This window comes from Sylvia atricapilla, chromosome 25 (assembly GCF_009819655.1).
Source record: "Sylvia atricapilla isolate bSylAtr1 chromosome 25, bSylAtr1.pri, whole genome shotgun sequence".
NCBI lineage: Eukaryota > Metazoa > Chordata > Aves > Passeriformes > Sylviidae > Sylvia > Sylvia atricapilla.
In genome coordinates this window covers 3,022,967-3,042,012 of record NC_089164.1, presented here as the reverse complement: position 1 = coordinate 3,042,012, position 19,046 = coordinate 3,022,967, and the positions used below count along the sequence as shown (strand labels likewise).

The following is a 19,046-nucleotide window of genomic DNA, read 5'->3' as shown; positions in this document are numbered from 1 at the left end:
GGGACACCCACAGCTGCTCTGGGCACCCTGTGCCAGGGCCTCACCACCCTCCCAGGGAACAATTTCTTCCCATATCCTGCTGGCTCTGCCTCTGCCCAGTAAAATAAACCCAGAAGATCTTTAAAGGAAAAAGCAGAGAGATTTACTGGGTTTGTTGGGGTTTTTTTTTATGCCTACTGCTGACTGAAAGGATTCCAGAGCATTTTCTCTATTATATTTCTCCAGTAATATGCTGCTTTTTTCCCCCCACTGGCCAAGGGAAGGTCTCAGCACTGAGATGCACAGCAACAAGAACCAGACAATGAGGTTTTAGTTTAACACCTCATTAGCAGAGTGAGGAACAACGCCGAGAATTTCCCTCCAGTCGTGTCCTTGTTTAAACCCCTCCCAGTGCAGTGACCTCTCGCTGAACAGATTCAAGTTTTGCAGTGATAAATAAAACCCAGAATCCAGCTGAAATTCTTTTCCTTCCCCCAGCCTGGGAGGAGAGGAAGGGCTTTGGGGCAATTCCTGTATTCCCAGTGCTCACCACAAATAAAACAGGTGGTCTTCAGGATCTCTTCTTTCTTCTGTTTCTCGCTCCTCAGATCAGCAAAGGTGTCAATAATGACCCCGAAGATGAGGTTGAGGACGATGATAATGACAATGAAGAAGAAGAGGAGGTCGTAGACAACTCGAGCAGGGAACAGGGACTCCTGTAATGGACCAGAGGGAGAACTGAGTGTCTTGCACAGCTCTGCTCCAGCCACCCCAGCCCTGTGACCCAGCTGAGGCACCAGGGCAGGAGGAGAGCACGAGGGATGGAGCTGGATGTGTCACAGCTCCCAGGAGGGAGAGGCAGCAGTGATTGCAGCAGGGTTTAGCAGAAGAAAGAGGTCCCAGGTGCTGTCCCCACTCACATCCTTGGAGGGTTTCCTCAGGATGTCCCCCACGCCGCCGCCGTTGCGCAGGCCGTGGTTGAGGACGGTGACAATGCACATGAGCAGCGTGTCACAGGCACGTTCCCACTGCTCCGGGTCAGCTTCTGTGGGGAGAGCAGAGCAGGGGCTCAGAGCACAGGCACAGCACTGGCAGGAGGTGGTTCCAGCTGCAGTGACACAGGAGCAGCTGCCAGCAACATCCCAGCAGCTCCTCCAGCAGCCAAAAGCTCCTGCAGCTCCCACCTCCTTTCTGACTGAATGAATCCACCCCAGCGTTTTTTGTGCCAGGGTCAGTGTGAAAATCACAGGCCTCTTGCCCAACATGTCCCAGGAAGTGGATTGAGTTTCCACCTTGGAAAAGCTGGGATTTTCCTCAGCTGGCTGGCAAATCCACGCCGCCACACTGAGCTGGCATTTCCACAGGGCTCTCCTACCTTCCAAGGCAGTGGGTGCAGCGGAGCAGCTGATTTTATCACTGCTGCACGACTCCATGAAGGTCTCCACGTTCTTTTGCATCCCCAAGGGATCATCTGCAAGGAAGAGACCGCAGCCCTGTGAGAGCAGCACCTCTCCCCAGCAAACCACTGCCACGGGCTCCCAGGAAGCTTCCAACCTCCTTGGGGAAACGCTGCCTCATGTTCTACTGTTTCTAGGCCCTGAAGCTTTTTCTCAGAGTTGAGACCCTGCAGTGCTGATGCTTCATTTGTACCTCTGTGCCCCCCTCTCTGCCACCACAAACCCCAAACCCTGCTCTGTGCAGGACAAGCACAAAGCTGTCCTCTCTGTGAGCCCAAAACCAGTGTCAAAGCCCACAGGGGTGTGTGTGGAGGGCCCCATGACCCCGAGACTGCCCAACCTTTGGCTTTGCTGTCCGGCAGCCGGTCCACCTCGAGGATGAAGTCATCCTTCAGGAAGAGGAAGCCCACGATGGAGAAGAGGTAGACGAGGATGAGGGCCAGCAGGGCTGTCAGCAGGATGGAGCGCCCGTTCCGCGTCACGCTTTTGATGACATTAAACAAGGTCTCCTCACGGTAGATCAAGTCAAACAGCTGAAAGGAGCCAGGAGCAGAGAAATGCTGCGGGGTGCTTCTCTTGATAATGCCTGGCCTATCTATATCCCCTTTTATCCTGAGATCTTGGATCGCTCAGCAGACCTTGACTAACTTTTCTCACAAAGCCTTTAAGTTTCCCAGCTTACTGAAGGGAAGCAGAGAAGAATGGAGTGACTTATGCACAGCAGGAGAGCCAAGAATAGGCCACATGTACCCTGGCTCTGCCCTCGCCGGCTCACGTTGCCTCCCAGCTGACCCAGATAAAGCACACAGCAGATTAGAAGGAGAGATACAGCCCAGGACCAGGAGAGAGAGAGACAGCAATAGATACTGTCGGGAGGCAGAAAGCTCAGCCCGTGCAAAGATTAGAGCACAGGGAATTGTTCTCTCTGCTATCAATCAGTGTCACAGGGACCTTCCAGCTCCTAAAGCAGCAGCCAGGCTGCCTGTGCCCCCAGCCACCTGTATTTTATCATACCAGGATGCTGTAGAAGAGCTCGTGCACGAAGAGCCCCAGGACGCTGGTCACGATGTAGCCAACGTGGTACAGGAATTCCACATCCATGATCATGGCCTTGTAGCCACGGATGAAGGTGCCTCGGTTCCCCACGAAGCTCACCACGAACACGATCTTGTTGGTCAGCTGGGGACGGCCAGAAACGGGAGGGAGTGGGGTTTGCTGCGCCCTGGGAGCCTGGGACAGCCTCCTGCTCCCCCAGCGCGGGGAAAACTCACATTGAGAGCTCCCAGGATGTTGAGGGTGAGCCCGATGCCCAGGTAGTAGATGGAGCGCAGGATCAGGGCCACCAGCAGCGGCCTCACCCCGTAGCGTTTGGTGAACAGGGCCATGATGGAGAAGCAGATCAGGATCCAGAAGAGCAGGGAGATCAGCGGGGAATCCAGCACTCCTGGGAAGAGAGACACATGGATGTTAAAGGCGGGGACACTGCTGCTGCCAGGCTGGCCAGACACACTAAGGAGCTCTTGATCAGAAATGATGATGCTGCACTGCCAAGATTTGTGTTGGTTCAGGTGGTTTTTACTGATACATTGTTCTAACATCTTTTATCTGAGAGCTCAGAACCACTGCAGGTGATGGAGGCTTTGCCTGACAACACGAATGGATCCCATCACTGCTTCCCACGGGCAAGGGCAGCCCAGGAGAAATGAGGTTTCCCTGAGAAGGAAGGGTTGGGAGGGCTGAAAGCTGAAATCCTGACGAATCCTTTATCCAGCAGAAAGAACCTGGGGTTTTAGGAGCCCAAGGATGAGGGCAGTGCCAGTTTTCCTGCATGTGAAGATCTCTTTCCCTTCCACCCCGAGGAGCAGCAGGTGCCAGGGCACTTACCCATGGAGGTGGCCTCCACATAGGGGTAGAAGAAAGCAATGATGATGTTGATGAAGACGGCCAGGTTGAAGGAAATGCTTCCCCAGAGCGTCATTCTGCGGGAGAACCAGTACATCAGCGGCATGCCTGGGGGGAGAGGAGGCAACACACAAACCTCAGCCAGCCTCGTGCCAACCGGGTCCTCCTGGAGCCCCTGGGTCAGCCCAGACCCCCTGTGTCATCCCTGAGTCCTTCTTGACCCTCTGTGTCATCCCTGTGTCCTCTCTGACCCCCTGTGTCACCCCCCAGACCCCCGTGAGCTCTGCAGCTGCTGGCCCCAGACTGACCCAGCCTCCCACCTCCTTCAAACCATTCATGAAGTGTCCTGAAAACATTCCTGCTCATCTGCTGGGAGAGGAGTGCACCTTCTAAATGGCTCTCCTCACGTTCCTTGGTTTCCCAGCCCTCTGGAAACCTACTCTGGAATCAGGTTGGCTCTGTCCTCCCTCACAGCCCCCACACTGCTCCTCAGTTGCACCCCAGTATCCATAGTGTGACCCTCTGCTCAGTTCCCAGGATTTACAGCTAAGATTTCTACCCTGGAAGCCCCTGAGCAGGTCTGCAGGGGGCAGAGAAACTGGTTTTATTTCCCATGTGCAGCTACAAGTCCCTGGTTTAGGGTGAGGCAACTGAAAGGGCTTTCCAGGGAAAACAGCTCAGCTGGAATGTGAGCGAGGTGCACCTCGGAGTGTGGAAACACTGCCCTGGGAGCACAGAGGAATCCCACCCTCACTCTGCCAGGCGTGCGGTGCTCTGCAGGGCAGGGGCAGCTCAGTGATGCCACCGCCAGGTGTGCAGCCCTTTCCCAGCAGGAATGTCCCCCAGTGTCCCACCGGGGCAGCTCTGCCTCGCTCTTACTGCGCAGCTTCTTCTGCCACTCCATCTCGTTGTGCAGGAAGGAGGACTGGTCGAAGAAGTCGCTGACTTTGCTGCCCTGCTCGTCCTGCTCCGTGGTGGTGAAGAGGCGGTATTTGGTCTCCTTGGTGAGGAACTCGCAGATCCCGGGCACGGGGAAGATGATCTGCTCCATGCTCCGGTCCAGCCGCACGATCTGCGGGGAGCAGAGCCCTCAGATCCTGCCCCGCTGGGGTTTTTCCCCTCCTTCCCAGCTCCAGCTGTGCCTTCCCCTCCTCCCTCCCGCTCCACAGGATCCAAATATTGTCAGCCACTCGTTTAAAAGCTTCCAAAGTGCCCCGAGCAGAGGCAGCACTGGCTGTGGGAGTGTGGGAATGGGGGATCCATGGGATGAGGCTGCCGGATCAGCTGCATCCCACTGCTGCTGGGACAGAGGGGAAGGGTCCAGGGGGCTGCTCATCCCTCAGTTTCTGGAGCTAACGCTCCTGCCAGCATGGGGATGGGAAGGTGGCACAGCTCCTGGTGCAAAATAATGCGACATGAGGCATCTGGAGCCAGGTGGGATTCGTGGACCGTGGGCAGGCTGGGAAGCCAACAGCCAAGAGGTCTTGCCTCGATTTGGGACGTGTGTTTCTCGTAATAAGCCAGCGGATCCTCCTCTTCCTCCTGCACCGGGGCCGTGGACTTCAGCATCTGCGACAGCTGCTTGTTGTTAAGGCTGAGCTGGATGGGGAGAGGGAAAGGGAGAGGATGAGGATCCAGCCAGAAGCAGGATCCGACTGTTCCCACAACGTGCCTCAACATCTCCCACAGCTGATGAGGTTTTCAGGGAAAAGCAAATGAATTAAAACTTCCATAAGGGGTGCGAGTGCTCCCCGCAGTGACAGACAATCGATTCCCTGCAATAATTACATCCAAGTGCTGCTAATCCACAAATTACAAACCAGCGCTCACAAAACCCCCGGGGAAATCACATTCCTGCTGAATCTTGTCGGGATCTGAGGAACCTTGGCGAGGAACAGCAGCAAAGGACTCAGCCCTTCCTTTCTGAAGGGAAGGGGAGAGGTGGGGTAAGGGCAGGACCCCCCCAGGGCCACCAGCCTGTGTCACCCCACAGCGGGGCACACACACACCTTTGGGCTTCTGGCTAAAAGGGCGTTCAGGTGTCTGCCCCTCTTTAACCCCCTGGGGGACACCAAAATCCATCCAACCCTGAACAACAAAGCCCAGGCGGGCTCTGCTCTTTGCAGCCTTGGATCAGGGCTGTGCCTCCACCCCCGAGGCCTCTCCATACCATGGATGAGATTCCCTCCTCCTCCTCCTCCTGGATTCGCTTCACCGGCTTCAGGAGCTGCTGCAGAGACTTGTTGTGTCGGGAGAGCTGCGAGGGGGACAGGGATGGTGACAGTGAGCACAGGAGGGCAGACACGGAGTGGGACGTGGGGCACAGCATGGCCAGCGAGCCGTGGCTGCTCCCCACAGCCAAAGGCACATTTGGCTCCCCAGGGAGGCCAATCTGGCTGGAGGAAATGTGCATAATTATGGAGGAGAACGCGCACAGAAAAAGTGCAACCTGTGAGCACAGCCTGGCAGGATGCTTTCACAGCTCCCTACCTGCAGAGCCAGGATATAAATGTTGTGTCCAACCTCCCGGGGGGAAACCTCGGCGTTCTCACACTCCTCCTCCTGCAGATAGGCCTTCTTAATCACATCCACCTGCAAGGCAGCACAGGGGCACTGAGCTCCTCCCCACACCCTGTTCCCTCCTCCAGCCAGGGTTTGGGCAGGAGGAGCAGCAGTGGGGCAGGGGAGGTGGTTTTTGGCTGCAAAGCAGGAACTGCAGCACCACCCAGGGCAGAGGATGTTCAGCCACGGGCTGGGGGCTCAGTGGGACATTCCCAGTTCCCTCACCAGTTCCTGGGGACGGAGGCTGATGAGGATCCGCTCGGCGTTCTCGCTGTCGTGCCTGCTCTCCATGAGGGCCAGGAGGAGCTTGGAGGCATTGTCCTGGCGAGGAGGAGCCCGTGGTGAGGGGAGCTGTGCCCTGCCACTGCCCAGGGCTTTGGGGTGGGCAGAATTATCCTGTGCCTCCACTAACTCCCCGGTGCCAGAGACATCTGAGTGTGGTGGAGGTGCCCCAGCCGTGCCCCACCGAGCCCATTTCTCCCACAGCCGAGGGTCTGACACAGGCAGGAACCCCTCTACAGTGACCACCTCACCCCACAGAACACCCTGTGACACTGCCAGTGAGTCCTTGCAGTGACACACTCAGTGACACACTCAGTGACACGCACAATGACACGCACAGTGACACACAGACATGTCCCCACCACCCCAGCCCAGGGCTCTGTGCACCTTCAGCTGCAGGACCAGGTCCATGCGGTACTTGCAGAGGGGGCTGATGTCGTTTAGGATCAGGGCTGTGATGATGTCAATCCCGTTGGACTCGTGGGTCACGATGCAGCTCTGGGGGAGTCAGGCAATGTGTTATCCCACAGATCCTGCCAGCTCTATCCTCCTGGTCTGAAACACATCCCTGGTCCCCCAAACCTCCCCTCTCCCTGCAAAGGGCCCCGTTCACACCACTGAATTATTGATCACCCCGTCTGCATCACCACATTTGGCAGCCAAGCAGCAGCCGGTGACGTGTGCAGGAGCCCTGTGACCTCTGCTGCCCACCTTCTGCTCCTGTTCACACTCTGAACACAAAACCTGTCCCTGCTTCCCCCACACCCCCCCAAACCTCCCCTGGTCTGTGATGAGACTTGGGGGACGATGCCCAGACCTGGTTCTCGTGGCAGGGCCCCTGGCAGTACTCGGTCAGGGTCTCCAGGGTCTGGGTGATGAGGGCCACGTTGTACTCGTTGATGTAGAGGCCGAGCAGCCCCAGCCCGCCCGTGGTGCTGCCACACATGATGTCCAGGAACTGCAGCGTCTCACACACCAGGTTGTAGTTGGTTTTGTTGTTCTGGCACCGCAGGAAGTTCTGTGGAGCACAGGACAGGAATAGGGTCCTGATCCCTCTGTCCCCACTCCCCTCCAGCTGCAGTTTGAGAGACTGCCCCTGTAACCCACAGAGCTCAGTTCCACGGCCATGAACCCCTCCCACAGCCCCAGGTTATCCACGGGGGATGCTGCACTGCACATGGGGAAACTGAGGCACAGAGCTGCTGGTGCCACAGCGTTTTGGGGCCAAACTGGGGCAGATCCCAGCCTTCCTCTGGACCGGATATTTCTGAGTCTGAGAGATTTTAGCCTGCTAGCAGCTGCTAACTTTTTCCCCAAGGAAAAAAAATTCTCAAGAAAGTTTCTTCTTAAAATAATCTTGGCGAACAACTCTCCTTTCTCAAAATCATCTTTCTCCAGGTGGTGTTTTGCTGTTTCTCTGGTTTAACCCATGGGATTACAGAGGTGTTGTTCCTATTCACCAAGTCTGTATGGGAACACCTTATAAAAGGTAGTAAGAATTAGACAATAAAGCCTTTTTGCTGTGCTTTTTGCCTTCTGAAATGTTTGGAGTCTTTATTTCATGTCCTACACCGACACCTTGTCTCAGCCCAACCCCGCGGCTGAGCCCCAGAGCCCCGCAGCCCCAGCACCAACCTGCAGGTCCCGGTTGTGGTTCTCGCAGAGCAGCTGCAGGAAGCGCAGGATGGGCTCCATGATCAGCACCGTCACCCCCATCTCGTTGTTCTGGCCCTGCTCCCCGGGCTCGTGGCCCTTGCGGAACCCCACGGCCATCGGGTACCGCGTGGGGGTGCCGGGCATCAGGAAGGTGTCTCCTCGTCCTGGAGGGAATTGTCCCCCTCGTCAGCTCAGGCTGTCACCCAGCCAGTGCTGGCCTTCCCAAGGGGACAAAGGGACGCAGCCCCACACCTTTGGTGCCAGGGTCTGGCTCGTCCTTGTCCTCGCGGGGCTTGTTCCCGATGTCGCTCATGTTCACCGACACCGTGGACTTGGTCTCCTGCTGCGCCTTCTTCATCCGGTCGTGCAGAACCTTGAAGAACTTCTCGGACTTCTTGTCGCTCGTCATGAGGTTGTAAAAGGATTTCTGGTGAAAGGACGCTCGTTCAGGTCCCCACCACGGGGTGTCAAAGTGTCCCTGCCTGTCCCTCCGAGCAGCAGCCTCAGCACCCCAGACACTGCCCAGGATGACCTGGCTTTTGCCTGGAGCCCCTCTGGGTTTTGCCCACAGCGTTTTTCAGCCTCCCTGTGACAAAGGGTTTGGGATAACCCTGGAAGTCCCCCCACAAGAGCTGCAGCCCTGAGTCGTTTTAGTTCCCGGCAGAGGGCATCAGCAGAACTCCAGAAACAACCTGTAACACCACCTGCCCCTCCCACAGCCTCCAGCCCTTCACCCAGCCATGGAGCTGGGAAACTCAAATCGCCACATTTCAGCACAAACAAGAGGTATTTTGGCCAAACCCACTGCCCAGGGCTGAGCTCTGGCCCCTCACACATCAACCCCTGTCTGCTCGACCCCCCTCAGCACCTGGATCTCGGTGTTGCCGCCGTCCAGCAGGCGGATGGCCAGCAGGATGCTCTCCTGGAAGATCTTCTCATTCTTGGTGTTCATGATGAGGTCAGCCACCAACTTGGTGGCCCCTTCGCGGTCCAGCCGGCACTGGACAGCAGCAATGGCTGACCAGTCCTGGTCCTGGCCTGAGGGAGAGAACACCAGGGCTGTGATGCTGTGGTAGCACAGCTCCACCACTGCCAGGGCACCTCAGGGCCATCCCTTCACCTCCCAAAATTCTCTGCTCCCGTGGAGGTGGAGACACGGCAACCAGCCACAGACCTGGTCCCGTCACTGCCTGGGGGCTGGGGATTTGAGGGGAAGGGGCAGGAGAGGGGCACTCACCTCCCCCAGCAGCATCCCCCATCTCGCCCTTGGAGCTGGACCTCTTGTTCTGCAGGTAATTGTTCATGAGCATTTTCCGCAGCAGGTTGCCCTGCCAAGGCAAACGAATGTCACCAGTGTCCCCAAGGCTGGGGCCAGGGCAGAACCAGCTGAGCACCCCTGGGTGCCCCTCTGCCAGCCCGGGAGTGGGGCCTGCATTACACGGATCACGGTGCTCACCCTCTCCCCATACTTGTTCCTTTTCACCAGCATCTGCTGCAGCGTCCTCAGCACCTTGATGCAGAGCTTCTCCTCCGTCTCCATGAGGTCCTTGGTGTGCTGCACCAGCCTGCCACAGCAAAGCCATCGTCACACAGCTGGGAGGCACCCGGGGACCCCTGAGGGGACTGCTCCGGGCTGCAGGCATGCAGGGATGCGCAGCTCAGCCAGGATGAGGGTCCCAAACCCTCCCCAGGACCCCCGGGGCAGCCCCAAACCAGGCTCACTTGGACAGGAACCCGCCGCTCTCGCAGCGCTGGAACGCCTCCGTCCCCTCCATGAAGAGCAGCTCCGGCCGGTGCAGGACGTCCACCAGCACGGACAGCTCGGCCTCCACCAGCGGCTTCAGGCGATCCTCCAGGGCGTTGATGATGTCCTGCAAGCCACAGCACTGTCCTTCAGAGCCAGGGGACACAGGGGACCCTGCAAGGCCAGCGCCCTCCTGCCACCTGAGCCCCGCCACGCCCTGCCCTGGCACAATTTAACACCTGGCCAAAGTGTCATGAGCCCGCTGTAAATGTGTCCATCTCTGAGGGTCCAGCCCTTGCCGGCTGGCTTAAAATAATTTTGGCCAGACTGCTCTTCAGAGGTGTTTAATAAATGAAAAAAAAAAAAAAAAGTTGCAGAAAACAAAACAAAAGTCACTCACAGGTGTCCGAGAAAACTTCTGGCACCCTGCTAAAAACACCCTAAATAACCACTTAGTTCCTTTGTGCTCTTTCCTAAATACTTAATGTTTTAGGAGGGACATTTTGGCTCGCTGCCAGCAGGGAGAGGTGCAGGATTTGAAGAACAGCCACAAAGTCCAACAGGGGCTTCTCTCTTGGCACTGAGCCAATCACAAGGAGAAAGGCACAGAACTTTCTAGTTCGCCATCCTGATCTGTTTAAGCTAAGCTGAAACTCTTTCCTTGTAGAAAGATGCCCGCTCCTGGGGGACGCTTTACTCCATCCCCCTGTACCTGCAGCTTCTCGATGATGTTCTTGTAGTCCCACTGGTTGGGGGTGGCAGAGACACGGGGGAAGGGGCGTGTGGCCGCCTTGTAGCTCGAGGTGTTCCTCTGCACCGTGCTGGTGGAGCTGCTGTTGAGCAGGGAGCTCACGTGGGCGTCCAGGTCCATGGGCAGAGCGATGGAGCGGCTCTTGGCTGAGGGACACAAGGATGGGGTTGGGACAGCCACCACCCAGCTGGGTCCCACCACTCTGTCTGGGCACCCTTTTGCCAATGTTCACCTCATTTGAAGCAGATTTGGGGTAAATACACGAGTAAACTCCTCCAGGCCAGTGTGGGTGAGAGTGTTCCCACACATCCCAACACCCATATCGGGTGGGAAAAGGCCCCAGCGCAGTTTTAGGTTGGGAAAACCCGGCGTCAGGAGGCTGCAAGCACCCTGCCTGGAATTCCAGAGGGAAATCCCCACCCAGAGCCCAGCCACCAGCAATCCTTTCCACGGTGACTCAGTGCTAACAGTCCTCAGCCTGAGTCAGGCAGCTGCACACGGAGGGCAAAGTCCTGGCCAGGGAAAACCACTGTCAATGTTGGCTTTGTGTCCGGGCAGGGACACACCAGGGAGCTCCCAGCCAAGCCCAGGCTGTGGTTATCCCCACATTATCTTGGGCGTGCTGAGATGAAGCTCAAAAAAAGACACATCCCTGTGGGCCTGATATTTCTGGGTCTGAGAGATTTTAGCCTGCTAGCAGCTGCTTTTTCCCGAGGAAAAATTCCTCAAGAAAATTTCTTCTCAAAACAACCCTGGCAAAAAACTCTCCTCTCTCAAAACCATCTTTCTCCAGGTGGTGTTTTGCTGTTTCTCTGGTTTAACCCATGGGATTAGAGAGGTGTCGCTCCTATTCACCAACCCTGTTAAGCCTGTATCAGAACACTTTATAAAAGGTAGTAAGAATTAGGCAATAAAGCCTTTTTCCTCTGCTCTTTGCCTTCTGCAATATTTGAGGTCTCTCATCATTCTTTTGTGTCCTACAACGACACATCCCGGAGCTGAATGTCCCCATCCCCAGCTGGCAGCCCCTCACCGCAGTGTCCTGCCAGCCCCACAGGAGGGACAGGGTGTCCCCGGGTGCCTCCTGGTGGGCACAGACAGCTCGGGGTGGCCCTGTCCCCTGTCCCCTGGGCAGGGCAGTGGCTCCTTACCGACCATGGCCAGCGTGCGGATGCAGGACTCCACCGAGCTCTTGTGCTGCTGCTGCAGCCACGGACACTCCAGCAGCCTCGTGGTGGACTGGAGAAGCTGCACCACGATGGTCTGGTGGGTCTGGGGGAGACAGGAGCATCAGCACACGCATCCAAACTGTGTTTTGGGGGCTGCCTGAGCTGCTGTCCTCGCCCTGCCACCCTGCCCACCCCGTCACCTGCAGCGAGGTGCTGTTCTCCGAGAAGGGCGAGCTGAAGAAGGCGTTGATGGTGTCCAGCACCACTGTCAGCACGTACTTCTCCAGCGTGGCGTCCGGCAGGCGCTTCTCCCGCTTCTTGCACATCTGTGAGGACAGGGAGGACGCTGATGGCACCTTGTGTCTGCCCAGAGGCTGCTGGGACCACACTGAGCTGAGGGACACGGCCGGTGACACAGCTCCTGTGGTCACAGACAGCCCTGGCCTCTCCCCAGCCCCGAGAGTGGCAGCTATATGAGGTCCCACATGGGTATCCAAGCCCTGCAGAAGGCTTCAAAGGAGCCTTGGTGACACCACCCTGTCCCCACCCAAGCCACCACCGCTGTGTCCCTCCTGCCCAACCCTCCCCACACACCTGGGCCATGTCCAGGGTGAAGTTCTCGAAGAGGGTCCAGATGTGGTTGCTGGTGTAGATCTCCTTCATCTCCACCTCCGTGTCCACATAGCAGTGGTTGACAAAGTTCACGTAGGCCATCTTCACCTGATGGGGACAGGGGAAAGGGGCGGGGACACTGTCAGGGGACAATCAGTGCAGAGCCTCCAGTGTCCTCCTGGCTGCCACCCCGTACCTCCGTGATGCAGTCCTCGTGTGTCACCACCCGCACCACGTCCTCCAGGGGCAGCAGGGACGTGCACTTGATCTCGGTGTAGACGTTCTTGCCCTCGGCACAGGCAGCCAGCAGGTCCACCAGGGAGATGTGGTACATCAGGGGGCTGTTCTCCTCCACCCCCTCCCTGGCTGCTGTCATCATCTCCAGCAGGGTGGCCAGCGAAGCCTTGTCATTGTAGAAGACCACCACATCGTCCCCGGCGTTGGTGAGCTGCAGGGAAGGGTCGGTGCTCAGTGGTCAGTGGTCACCACACTGAAAAAGGAAGGCCAGAAACCTTCCAAGGCCAATGGTGTCCCCTCTGCAGTGGGGGATGAGCAGCAGAATGGGGACAGGGATTTGTGTGAACAGGGAAAATCAGGCATTTGCAGTACAATCAGAAATTGTGGGACCCCCAAACTGGCTCTTGGACCTTGCATTGAGCCCCTGGAGATGGCTGATGGCCACTCAAGATGACCACAGGGGCTGGCTGGTTCCAGGGAGGATCCAGCATGGCCGGAAGGCTCTTCTCAAGGAAGAAGCCAACGGTGCATGTTCCAAGAGCCTTGTCCTCCTTCCCCCCAACTCGTGCCTCGCAGGAGAGGTCCTCACCTCAGTCATGATCATGTCCTGGCACTTCTTGACGTACTTGCCCTCGGCCTTGATGATGGTGTGCAGGAAGTCGAGGTACTGGACGTGGCGGCCGTGGGTGGCCACGCAGTGGATGAAGTGCTGCGGCACCGTCTCGTTGATCTCCGAGCACAGCTGGTAGTTGTTGAGGAAGATGTGCTGCATCGTCTCCGCCTCCAGCAGCTGGGGACAAGGCGCAGAGGGAGGTCAGGGGGCTGCAGGAACTGTCCCCACCTCCTGCCCTGCTTGGTGCCTCCTCCTGGCTTTTCCATCCCGTGCTCTCAGCCCCAGGAGTGGTGCCGAATTCCCTCCCTGTGCTGCTGCCCCTCCGTGTCCCCTCCTTACCCCTGGGGTCAGGAACAGGTTGATGTGTTTGTGCAGCAGGGCCTGGTTCTCCTGGTTGCCAGCACAAAACTTCTGCAGGAACTGGTGGGTGAACTTGAGGATCTCCATCATCTTGGCATCCCCCTGAGGAGGTGACAGAGGAGAAACGCGTGGAGCTGAGAGGGATGGGAGTGGCAGGAGGCCACTCAGGGGGTCCCCGTGTGCCCTCTTTGCCCTGGGCGCTCAGGGCCAGCTGGTTTCTGTCCACCCACCTTCTCATAGGGGATCTGCAGCAGGTCCAGCATCACTTTGTGGGCGTCCATGTTCTTCAGCAGGCGCTGCTGCTTCTTGCGCACCTGCTCCCCCACCCCGCACATCTTGTTGAGCCTCTCCAGGATCTGGGGACAGAGGGACCACGGAGGGCAGGGGCTGAGCCTGGAGCCACCCAGGGTGGTCACCAGCACTGGGGCTGGTTTGCATTCCAGGTGTTCCCTCCATAATCCCGGGTTGTTCCCTGCTCTGCCCTCAGGGATCCTCCCTGCGGCGCCGTGCAGAGCACTCAGGTGTCACCAACCCAGTCCCCTCCAGTCCCCCCAGTGCAAGGATGTGACAGCTTTTCCCTGTGCTGAGTTGGCAGGAGCAAGCCAGGCTTGGACTTGTTTCTACTGAAGCCCAGGGGAACTTGGAAGTCCCCCCAGGATTTCACCCCATTCCTTCCTGCTGGTGCACCGGGGTTTGGTGTCACTCACCCCCTTCACTATCTGGTAGTTTTCGCTGCTCTTCTCTCCTGGAGCAATGACCTCCTCGTCAGCGCCGTGCTGCAGGGGACACAACAGCACTGGGGTCACACTGTGCCCCTCCCGCCACACCCCACAGGACCCTCCCCATCGAGAGGCATCAGGTGTTGGATTAAGGTGAGCTGCCCCCTGCCTCCCACTCCTTTCCCACCCTGGATCCCAGTGTCTCACTCGGGGCTCTCACCTCCTTCTTCTCCTTCTTGTTGCCCTCCCCTGTGCTGTCCCCTTTGGTGCTGCCCTTCTTGTCCACCCAGAGCTCCGATTTCTCCACCATCGTGCGCAGTTTGTCCAGCTCCGACTTGATCACCTTGTAGTTCTCCACATCCTGGGCTGAGATCAGGAGCTGGACCTGCAGCGACATTCCCGGGGGTTTCCAGTTCAGGGCACAGATCCCACTCCCAGATCTCCCTCCCAAGGAAAGGGCTGGGATCCACCCCACATCCCCCACCCACAGCCAGGTGTCCCCTCGGTGTCACCTGTTTGAAGGTGTGCAGGACCTCCTGCCTCTGGCTGAAGTGCTTGAAGAGGAGCTGCAGGGAGCCGGAGATGAGCGGGGGGTAGTCGTGCATGGTCAGGTGGATCAGCACCCGCAGGAACATCCTCCCTCCCTCGTCATCCACCTCCAACATGCTGCTCGACTTCCTGCAGCGGGGTGGAGGCACTGGGTGTCAACACAGAGCTGATGGGGACAGCTTTAGAGCCTCATCTTCCTCATCACCCGCAGCTCCCAGCCTGGGTGGGATGGACAGAAGGGGAAGGGCCCTGTGGCCAGGGGAGCTCTGGGGACAGGGACTCACCCCACACCGAACATGGCCTCGGCGTGTTCCCCGATCCGGTCCAGGTTCATGGCTGCGGCTGCAGGGAGAGGAAAGGAGTGACAAGGGTGGACAGTGCCAGCCCTGTGTCTTGGCAGGAACTCCCAGGAACCAACCCAGCTCCCTGATCCTGTTCCCACCAAAAAAACTCCATCCCTCCCTGCCCCCTGCCAGCAGCAGCTGCTGGAGATGCCACTTCTGCTGGAGATGTCACCTCTGCCACCCATGTCCTCCCAGCCCCTGCTGAGCTGGGGGAGTGCCAGGGGAAAAGTGAGAGAATTACTTGTGGAATCAAAGGCTGGAGCTGTCCCGTCAGCTGCGCTGTCCTGCATGGGGTAAACCTCCACAAACTCCTTCTTGAAGACAGAGAGCAGGTAGGAGATCCTGTAGTCCAGCCGCACGTTCAGGATGAACTGGAAGCAGCAGGGAAGGAGAAACCAGAAGTGGCTGAGTGCCCTCCTCATGCCAACTGTGCCTTTGCCCGAGAAAGTCCCATTACACACCCCCATCCCACCACCCCGTTGGCTCCAACCTGCAAGATCTCCAGGATCTTCAGCTTGGTCTCCATCACCACAATGTTCTCGTTCTCAATGCTCCTCCCTCTGTCCACTTGCTCCGGGGCAGAGCCGGCGCTGAGGCTGGGGGCGCTGAAGATGGACTGTTTCCTGCTCAGCACCATGGTGGACATCATCTGCCCCACGCCCTGGATCGACCTCCGCACGTTCTTCCCTGCAGAGGCAGCCACAGTTAGTGCGGGTGGAGAGAGGCGGCAGAGGACCAAGGAAGGACCCACTTGGACTGGAAAATGCTCTAGACTTAATCAGAGAATGAGCAGAAGGAACAGAGTATTTGTTTTGGCACGGGCACGGGCTCACCACCCCATGTCCTGCTGCACACCCAGCCACATCAGCGAGCCAGTGTCTGGTTTTCTTGCCACCAAAACGGGAAAGCACTGGGCAGACCAGGGAAAACTCTGGGCAGACTACAGGAAACACCTCCCTGGCCATGAACAGGGACTCACCTGCCACCTCATCGTTGTAGACCGCCTGCATCATCAGCTGAGGGTTCTGGACGCAGTCGATGATGCCCAGCAGGGTCCGTGTCAGGCGCAGCAGCTCGCTGAAGCTGTAGAAGCCGAAGTAGATGAGGTTGTGGGCAAGGCTGACGACCTGGGGAAGGACAAGGCAGCTCCAGACCTGGCCCATGGTGGGGGACAGGGACACCGCAGGGGCACCAGCAGCCAGACAGTGTCACACCCTGCAAGGTGCCGGTGACACAGGAGCGCCCGCACCTCAAAGGTGAGCTTGTTCTTCTCCTCGTTGGCGAAGGGCACGGCCTCGCTCACCACGTTGTTGAGATAGTCCTCCACGAACTCCATGGTGCTGGCAAATTTGTTCTTCTTGTCGTCACGCGAGACGTTGAGGTTGGAGTCGTAGCTGCAGGGGGACACATGGGGGTGAGCTGGGGACAGCGGGTGTCCTCACACCCAGCTGGCAGGAGCACTGTCCTGGCAGCTCCTGAGCCACCATGACCAGCAGTGATGCTGTGACAGATGGAGCTCACTTCCTCCTGAGGGCTCAGACCTACCCAGGTCACTCCACAAACGCTCCCCTGCCACCCCCTGTCCCTCAAAGCCACCCCGAGCCCTGGTGTGTCTCACTCTTTGATGGTGATGGCTGTGGGGATCTCCGTCCAGAGCCGGGCAAACTTCACGGGCATCACCAGCTCCTGGGGGTCCCTGTCCACGTGCACGTGCAGCATGAGGTGGCAGAAGGAGGCGCGCAGGTCGAAGGGCAGCATCTCATCTGCCATGCACAGGAAGATCAGGTCCACCCCCAGCTGCTGGGAGATCTCCTTGATGGCCAGGTACTGGCGGTCCAGGCACATGCGGGCAAAGAGCTTCAGCTGGTACCTGCCCGGGGGTGAGGGGGAGAGGGAGTGAGGCCGTGCAACCCTCACAGCCTCACCTGGAGAGGAGGTGCCACAGGAGTGTCACCTGTAGTAGCTGAGGACGTTCTCGTCGTGGGCATTGCCAGCCCGGGCCTCCTGTGCCAGCTGCCGGATGCTTTTCTCGTGGTGGTCGTTGTTCTTGTCCGTCCAGGTGAGCCAGACCTCCTCCTCCGAGTACTCGATGCTCAGGTACTCGTGGGTCTGGGACATCTCCTTCACTGGCCTCAGCCTGGGACAGGAAAGGGGAAATCTGGAGATGCTCCCATGGATGGAGGGGCTGCACCTCGAGGGGTGACAGAGTGGGACCAGGCCCAGCCTGTAGTGGGTTCCTTGTAGGGTGGGGAGAAGGTGTTTCTAAGGGTTTAACTTCTCATTATCCTGCTCTGATTTATTAAGAATAAACTTAAATTATATCCCTAACCAAAGCCTGTTTTGCTTGCGATAGTATTTGATGAGTGATTTCTCCTGGTTCTTATCCCAACCCTTCGATAGCTTTTCTCTCTCTCTCCAGCTGCAGAGCAAGCGGCTTTGGTGGGCTCCTGACATCCAACCCCGACAAACCTGAGGTGCAAACCCTCTCCCTCAGCCACTCACTCGGTTTTGATGAGGATGTCGCTGTTCTTCGAGTCCAGCACGCACTTGCAGATCAGCTCCTGCGTGACGGGGATGGCGATGTGGTTGGACACGCAGAGATCCGAGAGATAATCCAGGAACCTGCCGGGGGCAGAGGCAGCTGTGCCGTCAGAGGGGGGCTCCCCGTGGCTCCCCTCACACCCCGCAGGGACTCCACACGCACCGTGGCTCGCGGTTCTTGCGCACCAGGCTGACGAAGGTCTCCACCTCGGTCTTGGTGATGTGCTTCTCCAGCAGCTTGCGGTTGTTGTGCAGCAGCGCTGTGATGGTGTCCTCGGCCAGGATGTCGTAGCCGATCTGAGACTGCATCATTCCGAACTGCTTGGCAATGTGCTCCTGCAGCGGGCACAGAGAGGGGCTGTGAGCGACGTCCCCGTGTCCCCCCGAGGCTCCATGGGGATGGGGGGTCACATCCCGCCCTCCAGCACCTGGTTCTTGCGGTAATCCTCCTGGGAATGCCGGAGCACGCGGTAGCACAGGCGGAACATGTATTGGTAGGGAGCGTTCTTCTGGTCCGACAGCTCTTCCAGCCTCACCAGGGGCCCCTCCCCGCCCTTGTCCTTGAAAGGGGCCTTCAGGATCCCAAAGATCTGCGCAAAGAAGACATCAGGGCTGCGTCCTGCTCCACACCAGCCCCCTGTGCATGGCTGGACACCACAGCATGAGCTGGAGGCCAGACCCTCCTCCGTGGGGTTTTCCATCCCTCTGGCCCCCAGAGTGGCCCTGAGCAGGACAGGACATCTCCACAGGACACGTCCCAGCCTTGCTGGGATGCAGGGCCCTAGGGCCACCCACCTGCTTCAGGATGTTCTGCTCCCGCATCAGCTTCTGCCGCTCCCGGTTGGGCTTGGTCACCACGATGTCCAGCACGTTCTGGCCATTGTTGGGGACATCACTGACAAAGAACACCAAGTCCTCCAGTAGCTGGATCACGAACCTGTGAAGGGACAAGGGGTGAGTGGGCTGGGGGCTGCTCAGCTGCCCAGACTCAGGTCCCTGCAGTGATGTTGGTGGGTTTTGGGGACCAAAGAGCCTCAGAAACCTGCCAGGGGAGCTGCTGGCTGATCTTGCACTCCTTGATGGATCAAGGGCTGGATCTGCAGCCCCTGTGGTTCCTGTTCGTGCCAGGGCGAATGTCTGGAGGGGGCTTTGCCTGTGGCTTACACCCGGGATTCTGCATTTAACACCTCTGCCCCCGTGGTCACCCCCTGCCGTCACTCCATGGTCACCCCGTGGTCACCCCGTGGTCACCCCGTGGGCCAGGCTGGCAGGGTGGCAGCCGCTCGCTCTGTCCCACAGGGATCTGTGTCTGCTCAGGAAGCACCAAGAACCCACCCACCTAAAAATAATACAGTGACTAAGGCGGCTGCCCCTATCACGGAGCCATCTCCCAGCCCCTCGGATATTTTCCTAGGATATTTTTCTGGGATATTTTTCTAGGATATTTTTCTAGGAGACGCCGGAGCAGGGCTGTGCCGTTATCTGGTTTCCTCGCCAGGCTCCTGGGAGAAGCAGGCGTGGATTGGGGCTGTGGGCAGGGAAGCGAGGGCAGCACTGGCCCCAGCACCA

General features: G+C 58.2%; 1 protein-coding gene across 1 annotated transcript in view; it reads right to left on the bottom strand.

Annotated features, from left to right (window-relative positions):
- Window positions 1-19,046, bottom strand: part of ITPR3 (inositol 1,4,5-trisphosphate receptor type 3) — a 38,733-nt gene that overhangs the window by 2,301 nt on the left and 17,386 nt on the right. The window contains exons 14-55 of the mRNA XM_066335750.1: window positions 18,273-18,414; window positions 17,906-18,067; window positions 17,641-17,813; window positions 17,439-17,558; window positions 16,891-17,073; window positions 16,555-16,806; window positions 16,186-16,330; window positions 15,916-16,063; window positions 15,427-15,623; window positions 15,178-15,307; window positions 14,877-14,934; window positions 14,556-14,721; window positions 14,264-14,428; window positions 14,032-14,100; window positions 13,555-13,680; window positions 13,304-13,426; window positions 12,941-13,141; window positions 12,311-12,562; window positions 12,097-12,222; window positions 11,703-11,828; window positions 11,485-11,605; window positions 10,295-10,479; window positions 9,561-9,709; window positions 9,295-9,403; window positions 9,076-9,166; window positions 8,707-8,876; window positions 8,091-8,265; window positions 7,818-8,002; window positions 7,000-7,200; window positions 6,570-6,680; window positions 6,126-6,221; window positions 5,829-5,930; window positions 5,509-5,595; window positions 4,827-4,937; window positions 4,218-4,410; window positions 3,321-3,446; window positions 2,708-2,880; window positions 2,451-2,615; window positions 1,777-1,969; window positions 1,355-1,450; window positions 900-1,024; window positions 530-695 (exon numbers count right to left, since the gene is read on the bottom strand). Coding sequence (XP_066191847.1) covers window positions 530-695; window positions 900-1,024; window positions 1,355-1,450; window positions 1,777-1,969; window positions 2,451-2,615; window positions 2,708-2,880; window positions 3,321-3,446; window positions 4,218-4,410; window positions 4,827-4,937; window positions 5,509-5,595; window positions 5,829-5,930; window positions 6,126-6,221; window positions 6,570-6,680; window positions 7,000-7,200; window positions 7,818-8,002; window positions 8,091-8,265; window positions 8,707-8,876; window positions 9,076-9,166; window positions 9,295-9,403; window positions 9,561-9,709; window positions 10,295-10,479; window positions 11,485-11,605; window positions 11,703-11,828; window positions 12,097-12,222; window positions 12,311-12,562; window positions 12,941-13,141; window positions 13,304-13,426; window positions 13,555-13,680; window positions 14,032-14,100; window positions 14,264-14,428; window positions 14,556-14,721; window positions 14,877-14,934; window positions 15,178-15,307; window positions 15,427-15,623; window positions 15,916-16,063; window positions 16,186-16,330; window positions 16,555-16,806; window positions 16,891-17,073; window positions 17,439-17,558; window positions 17,641-17,813; window positions 17,906-18,067; window positions 18,273-18,414 — 6,194 coding nt within the window. The remainder of the gene's footprint in view (window positions 1-529; window positions 696-899; window positions 1,025-1,354; window positions 1,451-1,776; window positions 1,970-2,450; window positions 2,616-2,707; window positions 2,881-3,320; window positions 3,447-4,217; window positions 4,411-4,826; window positions 4,938-5,508; window positions 5,596-5,828; window positions 5,931-6,125; window positions 6,222-6,569; window positions 6,681-6,999; window positions 7,201-7,817; window positions 8,003-8,090; window positions 8,266-8,706; window positions 8,877-9,075; window positions 9,167-9,294; window positions 9,404-9,560; window positions 9,710-10,294; window positions 10,480-11,484; window positions 11,606-11,702; window positions 11,829-12,096; window positions 12,223-12,310; window positions 12,563-12,940; window positions 13,142-13,303; window positions 13,427-13,554; window positions 13,681-14,031; window positions 14,101-14,263; window positions 14,429-14,555; window positions 14,722-14,876; window positions 14,935-15,177; window positions 15,308-15,426; window positions 15,624-15,915; window positions 16,064-16,185; window positions 16,331-16,554; window positions 16,807-16,890; window positions 17,074-17,438; window positions 17,559-17,640; window positions 17,814-17,905; window positions 18,068-18,272; window positions 18,415-19,046) is intronic.